This window comes from Heptranchias perlo, chromosome 23, assembly GCF_035084215.1.
Source record: "Heptranchias perlo isolate sHepPer1 chromosome 23, sHepPer1.hap1, whole genome shotgun sequence".
In the NCBI taxonomy this organism is placed as follows: Eukaryota; Metazoa; Chordata; class Chondrichthyes; order Hexanchiformes; family Hexanchidae; genus Heptranchias; species Heptranchias perlo.
Window position 1 is genome coordinate 10,686,100 of NC_090347.1, and position 10,457 is coordinate 10,696,556.

Genomic DNA, 10,457 nt, shown 5'->3' on the forward strand with positions numbered 1-10,457 from the left:
TATCTCAGTTACTCAACTATTTTTTTGTATTCACTCCCATCCATCTCTTAATGTCTAGGTAATAAAATATATAGTCCAGATTTGATTGATAACAGACTCTAAATTGCTGAAAGACATGGGTAGGTACTATTGTATATCAAAGTTAAATATGTATAGATCAATCAAGGAATTTTTGGACTATCAGTAATGGGTGTGAGACAGACTCCTTATATGTAAGGTCACATTTCAGACAATGAGGGGATTCTCTTTTTATAAATCTTGACAGCTTTATACTTCACTACATGCACTAGACATTATTTACTGAGATTGTTTTAGACACACCTCTTCCATAGAACAGAATCATTTTATCGCTTTAATCAATGATTGGTAAATTGGTTTAATGATAATATGAAGGTAAAGGGAGTTGTCAATCAGGTACTCTGAGGAACGTTTCTGGAGATCAGCCTGAAGGAGAAAGTTGCCTATTTCCTCTGTACTTTGATGGATATCATAAACGTGTTTCACATACGACCTGCCATCCCGCTTCACTCTTACCAGGATTGTCTTCTGAAAATTGACTCCTGCAAAGCTAACGCTGTTAGTAGCTGGGGTGATTATTATCCTTGGCCTACCATCTTCAGGATTCAAGGCCTGGACTGCTCCATAACCTGAATAAGAGTAAGAGGGCCTCAAGCTGACTGGCAGCCACCTTGGCGAAAACAGGGCATTCCAGGTCACCTTTTTGCTGGCATCATAATTACTGGGTCCCAGTTGGGTTTGGAAGCTAGTGCTACGGTCATCTCGAGCTGGGTTATTGATCACCCACTGGGAACCCCAGGAACTAGACAAATAATTTCTTGGTATAAATAGGCTACAGTTGACATCAAAATATTTGGCGAACAGCAGGGGAGTAGTAGAATGAAACTGAAAGGCAAGGAAAAGTAAGTTGTGGATTGAACTGTAATGTTCATTCATGACAGAGGATTGCTTCTGAATGTGGAACAAGTGTTGGGGGCTGATCATGGTGTAACGAATCGATTTGAGAACGGTCTCTGTTACCATGATGTCAGGGTGATTTTTCTTTATCCACTCTTCGACGGCATAGTAAATCTCTAGTTCGTTTTCCACAACCAGATCAGAGCGTTGAAGCAAGGCGATCATCAGGTCGTCACTAATAGTTTGCCACTCTTCACTGTGAATTACAGTGGACATATTCCAAGCCAGAAACTGCTTGCATCTTTCCTGCAGGTCTTTGTCTTCTATTCTGAGTGAGTAGTGGTACCAACTGACCACGTGACCTCGGGGAGACTCGCTGGCGAGATGTTGGCTCATGTATTCAGTGATGCCTTGCTGGAGGGCAGTAACGTGGTACTTGCTGGCTAATTTATGCATAGGGACAACTTGATTCAAAAGGATGGTGATTTCGCCACAGTACAAGTATCTGGAAAACAAAGCAGAGTTTTCCTGTTACGTGTTTTGAATTTTATTTTATTTACACTAAGTTGTAGTTCCACAAATAAAACTCAATGACTGTATTTTGAGAACCATAGGTTTTTACTGCTTCTATTTGCCTTTCACATTCTTTCTAATGAATGTTTTCAGTAGTCTGGTTCCCTTTCACGACTTGAACAATCAAGAAATACATGCTGTTACAGGTGTATGTATATTAACTCAACTGATGGCATTAGGTTTAAAAGTTGTCATTAGTAGTCTTTTGAAATATACCATAGAAGAAATTGGTCCAATTCTCCTTGTGCTTTCACTTAGTGATACACTTGGTCAATCTTTTTAATTGTAAAGATGTTAATGATTGATTTAAGAGGTGTCTCAGACAACGTGAATGAACATGGGGTCGGGGGGATTGGTGGCGGGGGTGGTGGGGAAATGATCGTTGACCAGCGGAGGGGAGCAGCCTGCATTCTTTTAATCTGGAGTCGGGATGAGCACTGCTGCTTCTCCCAGCACCAGAGTCAGGTAAGTATGGGGAGTCTTCCTGCCGGTTAGCGCCACGTTGTGCTGTGCAAGTTCAGCACATGGCGAGTGAAGCATGGGGGCGATCGAAAATCTACAAGACGTCCTGCAAGGAGCACAGGAACCTCATTTGCATAAATTATTCTTCACTTTCAATGTTGCCGGCGTGCGCTCCAGCCGCCAGGGCAACCTCCTTTCCCAATACGGCGGGTGATACACTTCCAGCTGGAAACGTGCTCGTGCCTCCTGCCCGCCATATTGGGGGCTTAGTCGGCCGGTTAGCGACCAAAAAAACAGGTGCTTTTCGGCCAAATTTATAGGCCCCTAACTTTTAACAGGTCACTCAGTCAGTTCTGGTGAGTCCGAAATCCATTAGAAAACTCAAAGTGGATAAAATACTTGTTCATTATGGCTGTATTTCAGCACAGAGTCACAGGAACGCCTCGGCTTCAGTTACCTGATCAGCTTCTCAAAAAGGGCAGCACATTCAGATGTTTCCCGTAAAATGAGTGTGGTAACACTTTGATTCAGCAAGAGGTCCTCAAAAACATCGCTCTGCAGGGTGAGAAGGAGATGATGAGTGTGGAACACCTTGACTTCATCCGAGTTACCCGTGTAGACTTTCAGCATGATGTTGCTTGAGTTGGAATTCTGCAGCAGGTCCTGGAGGTGATCAATGAGGATTGAAGAATGGTTGATTGTTGCAACGGAGTTATCACCATTTAGATCTATTTTCTGAGCTATGAACAAAATGACAACAATGGAAATGTAAATCCTTTTAAAAAGGTTAACAAATTCTGCAAATTTGATTTGATCATGGTGTTATTTCATTCAATTTTTGAATAATGAGGGAATCAAACCACACACACACTGGACATTTTCCACAGCAATAGTTGTGTGTGGACAATATGCACAATTAGTCAAGATGCCCTTAGATTTGTTTTTAGTTTCTCCCATTTGGCCCTTTGAATTATCCACCATGTAATACAAAAGAGAATGATTTATATATAAATTAAAAATATATTCCACCGATTTATGAACATTTTTTGTGTAGCACAAGAATCTTTAATCTGAGTAAGATCACTGGAGTCCCTTGTGTGCTATTGGTCCTTTCATGCTGGTCTGACCTCAGTCATCACTCCCTACTAATCAATCATTTATTCGTAAGAGAAAAAAAAAATCTATTTTTCAACAATCTACTTTAAAATCGGTTGCTCACTGTCATAACCAAAAGATGCACTAATAAAGTTTAAAATACAGAGAACTTAATTAAAATTAAAATTAAATTTTTCATAGGATTGAATGCTTGAATTTCTGGGATAGAAGCATTGGTTTAAGCAGACCTGTAAGGTGCAGTGCGTTAAAACATTAGGGTAGATGTTATGAATTTGTGCTCCTGGTGCACATCAGCAGTTTGGGCACAGAGGTCAGTGGCTCCCACGGGACTTTCAGTCCATTAAAGCTAAACTGGGAGCATGTATTCATAAAATCCACCCTATTGTCTTTTCACATGGAAGTTGGTACAAGGTCAAATCAAATTGAAAGGCTGAAAGTCCATTCTCTTCACAGCTTTCAGAATTCTTCAGTAGAAAGAATTTGGGGAGTTTCAACCTCGCTCCCAGCAAATGCAACTTAATGGCCTGAAACTGTCTTTAAAAGAGCAGTAATTAGGGAATCTCATCCAACTGCACTTAGTGGCTTGGGAAGGATGCCTTTCAAAAGGGAATTGTATATATACTTGAAAAGGAAAAATATGCAAGGCTATGGGGAAAGAGCAGGAGAATGGGAGTAATTGGATAGTTCTTTCAAAGAGCCAGCACAGCCACGATGGGCTGAATGGCCTCCTCCTGTGCTGTATGATTCTATGGGCTCAATTTTAGCCCCCAAGATCGGGTGGGTTGGGGGCGGGGGGAGACAAAATCGATATTTTTGGGAGCGGGCAGACATCCCGGCTAGAACCCGTCCATTTTTGCATTAGACTCAGGTAAATCTGTGCGTGCGCACAGCAGTCACCAGGAAGTCCCGCCCCCCCACTTAAATCCGGCAGGCCAATACTTGAAGGGGCAATGTACTTAAGGTACTTTATATTTTTTGTATTGGACACTTAAAAAATGATTTTAACCTTACCTGGGCGGCTTTCCCATCGCTTCCGATTCACGCCTGGTGAAAGCAGGTGGGAAAGGGCTGGATCATTGAAAAAAACACTAAATAAATTAAATGAAATGACATTTTCCATTGTAAAAAATGTTAACAAACATACCTTAAAACTGATGCTGCCTGGACCCCCCCCCCACCACCCGATCTCCGATGTTGCCTGGACCCCCCCCCCCCCAATCTCCAATGTCGCCTGAACCCACCCCCCCCCACTTCGATATCCGATGTCTCCTGCCCCCACCCCCCCCAATCTTGGATGTGTGCTTCTCTCTGCTGTCAGGCAGCCAGCCTGTCAATCAGGCTGGCTGCCGGGCGTGAAACCCAGAAGTGGCATTGATTAGCCTCATTAATGTGGAGATGCCGGTGATGGACTGGGGTTGACAATTGTAAACAATTTTACAACACCAAGTTATAGTCCAGCAATTTTATTTTCAATTCACAAGCTTTCGGAGGCTACCTCCTTCCTCAGGTGTTTCACATCGTTCACCTGACGAAGGAGGTAGCCTCCGAAAGCTTGTGAATTTAAAATAAAATTGCTGGACTATAACTTGGTGTTGTAAAATTGTTTACAATAGCCTCATTAAGGTCACGATCTGCCTACTTCCCTTCTGGGTTTCGCCGCACCCCCCACCCCCCACCTCCCGCCGGCATGATAAAATCGTGCCCAATGATTCTATGACTAGTGTAGAAAATGGATTGGTAACACTAGTAGCGATTGCTCTAAGGTAAAAGTCCACATCAGTTGTTCCATGCTATACCTGTCCTTAAGATTCTTGGTGTTAATATTGTGCAAAAAAATAAAAATCATGCACAAAGAGTAGGGGAAAAGAATGGCTTACTACACGCAGACAGCAGTAGAGTGAGAGCATATTACAGTCCCATTGGTGCTGATTAAATCCTGATTGGTGCAGAGTTTAAATACAAATTGAACTGATGCTGTAAACGATGTAAGTTTGATTAGATTTTTGAGTATCTGGGAATTTAAATAGTTAATGGTTCTTTTGGCTCTTCCAGCATCTTCTAGCAACACTTTTAGCTTTCGGACTATTTCAGCAAATCTGGCTCATTTGTACTGGTCTTGCCACATTGAGGGTTGAATCAGCAATGTAATGCTCATTTGAATATCCAAGGACACCCTTACAGACGCACACTATAGACTTGAATAGATTCAAGCTCTTTTGCGTTGAAAACTGACTATACATCAGCCCCACATTTAGCTGAGAAATGCCATTTACATAAAGCAACATGACTTGAGATTTCTATTGCGATCAATAGCAGTGCACTTAGCAACATAAGTACTTAATAGCTACATGAAAAGAACAATTTACTTCTATTTAACTTTTGAGATGCAAAATAGGAGGGTTTGCTGAACTGACTTTCAAGTGATTTGGTTCTCATTTCGTTGCTGCTCACACTTCAGCTTTTCAATCGTTATATCATTGTACTGTGGGTTGAAGTACTTATATGTTGTTACTTACCAGCATCGGCAATTTCTACTTTATCTCTTTGAGCCTATTCCAACTCAGATACCTCAAATATAATTTGATGGAAGCAGCATTGCCTATAACTTTGAAACAATTCTTGCAGATCACGCTTGCTTAAGAGACTTAATTTTACTTTTTGTTTCTCTAGATCTGTATGCAGGTAGGATACTCTTATAGAATCATAGAATGGTTACGGCACAGAAGGAGGCCATTCGGTCCATCGAGCCTGCGATGTCCTCCTCCCACTCTCAGCATCTAAGAGACAGTCAAACTGAGACACACAACTTAGTAAATGTATGCTGTTCTTGAATAATTTCTATTTGCAACAAATTTGGTGTTAAGAAAAACACTAAGCAAAAAGGGTTACAATCATTACTTTATTCAGTGGCTATAACTACATTAATTATAGTTTTTTTTCAGATGTAAACTCACACTTGTGAATTTGAGCTGGAGCAGGATACTTGGTTGAAGTAGACAGGTCTACATATAGGGCAGCCAAACAATGATTGGTGCTTCCAGAACTGGTTTCCACCTTCTAGAAAATGCTGAGGTCATTCAATTGGTTCTGGAAGGGAGAAAGGCTGTCTCGGCACCAGAAGGTTCTGGAACTCTGACTGCCAATGTTTGACAGTCCACAATAATATGCACAGGTGGTTTGTGCTGATGTATGGTATTTGTAAAAGTTGGATAGCCAGGTGGTGAAGGATAGAATACTAGAGCCTAGTCTTCAGTTGCTTCCAAGCCTTTATTCTCAGAGCTCCCCTTTACACATCGTGCCCCCTTAGATAAGCTCCGTCCTATAAACAGATACAAGAGAGTCCCCAATTGATACCCACCACCTGAATACAATTGACACTAGTTGATATAAATCATATCAATGCAATTAACAGTATTCACCATGGCGATCAATTGGTAGGTCAAGCCAGCTACCCTACTGCACAGTGTTGAAAATTGTTTTGCATCCTGTCAACTATCTGCTATATATGGATGCCCATAAAAGCCCTTAACTGGCACATGCCATTATGCACAATGGCAATACCCTACTTCTAAAAGCACTCCGGAGAACACCACAGACTCACTTCTAGCCCAGGGAGGTGATCTCCTGCCCGCCATCTTATGCCTCAATGTATTCCAAGAAGTCACCTCTGGGGAAGGAATACCGGAGGAGCCACTATGACTTTCATCATCATCGTTATAGACCATCTCTTTTTTGTTTGCCACCTTAGTGTTCTTTTCCTCCTCAGCCAGAGGAGTTTCCCATGTTGTTGTATCCTTTGGCACAGCTGGGACGTCAGAGTTGTCTTTCTGTGTAGGAATGTCACTGCTGGTTTCTGGTTGGGAAATGAATGGTCTGCTGGAACCTGCAGAAAACATGAAGAAAACCTTGAAAAAGTGAAATATGGCTTATGGTAATATTTTTCAAAGATTTACAAGGGACAATGATGTTGGCTTGAGCTGAGAATCCATCTTTACAGTTGCGAACCCATCTACTACACTCGGCAATTTGATTTCTGCCCTTGGCTACCTTGTATTGTAACTGGATAGGGCTTATGTGCATACTTCAAACAAAAGACTTTTATTTATTAGGTTAAACTATGCATTTTGTCTATGCTTGCAATTTGAGCCCATTGTATGTGATTTACATTTAAGGGCCTTTACAGTTTGGCCATGTAGGGACACTAAAGACATCAGCATTTGTGATGGGTCAGGACCATATTGGGCAAACAATAAGGGTAACCTCAACCAAAGACAACATCAGATAATAAAGCCAGACTTACCTTCAGGAGTTCTTCTGTATGCTTTTTATCACCTACTTCAACATTTCCTAATCCAAAAATGATTTCTGCAGTGGTGAGATGGGATGTAGCCCCTTAGCCTGTGACAGCTGTTCATCAATGGCTTGAACTCTATTAGAAGTTTGTCCTTGGTCATATTTCTCACATCAATGAAGCACTTTGGGCACTCCTACCAGCGTTTTTGATAGGTGGTATTTCTTTCCAGCCGAGCTCCTTCCAAACCCTCCAGGTTGTCTAGTGTTTGAATGGATGCCTCTTTGTTGTCAGACTTTTTCTTTATTCCTTTGTGTCTCAAGAAAAGCAAATCTCTGCACATCCATGTGAAAAATTTCATCTGTTTGCCCTCCCTTCCCTGCCATGACAATGACCCGTTTCTGACATCCATCTTTCTTCTCCATACTGGACATTTCTGGATGTTTTTCTCAGTTCAGCAATACTGTTGCTCGATCCACAAATTAGTTTTTTGGGTTAGTTTTAAAGAATACACTACAAGATAACTGGAATCTGATCTTTGAAAAGTATGATAAATGGGAAAAGTATTCACAAGCGTTCATACTACACAATGAAAAGTAGACTGACTCCAGAGTAATCTGCAGATTCTCAGATTTCGGCAAATATGCCCACCTGTTTCTTTGGGCTATGTGTGAACAGAAAAAATACTTAACAGAACTTTGGGACCAAAGTAAGATAGTCTTATGTAAGAACACAGTCTTCATCAGCTATTGTATGGATTGTACATCAGAGAGTCAAAGACTATACAATACAAAGGTAGAGTATTTGATGTAGTACACACATTCTTAAAATTGTTACCCTTTATAGCCTAACACTGTCCTAACATTCCCATGTAGCAAGTGTGGTGTTGAATATTACATTTTGTCCACGTCCCAAAACTGGATTAAGTCTTACACAAACAATACACTACCAGATTATTAATCTTTAGGATTAACAATTTAGATGTGACTGCTGCCAGGTTCTTATTAATAGAAGTCCCTGTTTCTGTTATAAACATGTTGGGAAATAGCAACTGTAAAATTGGATACTTTGAGACTAGAGTTATGTTACAATACAGACCTTGATCTGTATCAGAAAGTTGTGATTATCTCAAAGAACCTCAGATAGCGAGAGGTTAGGGGCATAATGCTTATTTTAGGCGGCCGCCAGGGATGCCTGAAAAATTGTACGACCCAATTTCGTGTTGGATGTTTTTAAAAATCTCCTTAGGGCTCAGGTCATTGGTCCCCGGCGCGGGACTCGTTGCACCCATTTTATGGGCGTAAAACAGACGGAACAAGGTTCAATTTCTACTCCTTTGTTTTAAAATCTTGGAATCAATTTTGAGCTGAGGTCACAACAACAATAACCTGCATTTATACAGTGCCTTTAACATAGTAAAATGTCCCAAGGCGCTTCACAGGAGTGATTATCAAACAAAATTTGACACTGAGCCGCATAAGGAGGTATTAGCGCAGATGACCAAAACCTGAGTCAAAGAGGTAGGTTTTAAGGAGCGTCTTAAAGGAGGAGAGAGAGGTGATGTGGCAATGAGGTTTAGGGAGGAGTCCAGAACTTAGGACCTGGGCAGCTGAAGGCATGGCTGCCAATGGTGGAGCGATGAAAATCAGGGATGCGCAAGAGGCCAGAATTGGAGGTGTGCAGAGATCTCAGAGTGTTGTAGGGCTGGAGAAGGTTACAGAGACAGGAAGGGGCGAGGCCATGGACGGATTTGAAAACAAGGATGAGAATTTTTAATCGCGGCGTTGCCGGACAGGGAGCTAATGTAGGTCAGTGAGCACAGGGGTGATGGATGAATGGGATTTAGTGCGAGTCAGGATATGGGCAACACAATTTGAATGGCTGAAAAGGATGTTTAACATTGAGCTCCTCTGTTTTCACTAAAGTTTAGCTACATTGGAATATTCATGAAATATCATGATTGGGACATTTATATATACTCTTGAGATGGCAATCTTATTATGGAAGAACAGGCACATTTAAACACAAAGACATACTTACCATTTTAAATTGTCCAGCACCAGACCTGTTTGCAGTCTTTAGCCAGGGCTACAACAGTGCCAACCTATTTTTTTCCCAAATGTAAATTAAATATGGGGAAAGCATAACTGATGTATACTGCCACCATCTTTATACAACGCAGGTCCTAGTAATGTAGAAGGAGCTTTTAAGCTGACAAGTTTAACATTAATCATAGTAATTGAAAACAATGATTGTGGACCATCTTTTTGACTCGATGAATTATTGTATATTCAAATAGCATTCTGTCCATTGTTATCATTTTTAAAATGGAAAAAATTTGGTTTTCAAAATTTAGGATGTCCACTTTCCAGATATTTGTAAAGTTTTTGCTCTTTCAAACTTAGGACGTTTTTACATGACAAACAAGCCAATATTTCTGAGCTTCCCAAATAAAGAAAATATTGATTTAAATCCCATCTCGCTGATACAACAGCGAAAACATATGTTGAACTCTGCTTCACCAGCAAGGCTTGATGTACAGCCCTCTTCACAGTTCCCTACAAAGCAACAAAAGAACGATTCAGACGAGAGCGTAATACCTCTACAACATCACCCCTACCTCCTTCAGCGATGGCACTCAGGAAAATCAAAGTAGCAAAGGGAAGAAGGCAGCTCATTTTGCTCGGACTTTTACTGCAGAACATTGTCACGATAAACTTTTCCCAGCGCCCAGGCAGAATAAAACCTTACTTGGAATACATCTGGATCACTGGACACTTATGTAGGACACAGCTCCTTTTCAGCTACCCATCGCTGAAATGGCTCCTTTAATTGGTGGAATCTGACCTTTGCTGCCATGGTAACTGGTTCGATTCTGATTTCTGTTCATCGTTCCGTTGTGTTGGATGATTCTGCACAAAGGATAGTGGAGGAGAGTTAAAAAATGTGAATACATTCAGAACATACAGAAGCAATAATTTTCCCTCTCTTTTAACTTTGGTAAATAAATAGATAAGAGAAAGCAGGTTTTTGGCTGATTGTTAGAAAAAGGTGAATGAAAATTAATATAAGGGACAAGTGCTACATTTAAACATTCAGT

General features: G+C 41.0%; 1 protein-coding gene across 1 annotated transcript; it reads right to left on the bottom strand.

The window, feature by feature from the left end:
* Positions 1–339: 339 nt before the first annotated feature.
* On the bottom strand, positions 340–10,062 carry btbd17b (BTB (POZ) domain containing 17b). The gene is made up of 5 exons (XM_068004490.1): positions 9,978–10,062; positions 6,668–6,949; positions 6,357–6,368; positions 2,408–2,678; positions 340–1,420 (listed from the first exon to the last, which is right to left on the bottom strand). Exons 1-5 carry the CDS (start codon positions 10,060–10,062, stop codon positions 340–342), a joined length of 1,731 nt encoding a protein of 576 aa, XP_067860591.1.
* Positions 10,063–10,457: the final 395 nt, after the last annotated feature.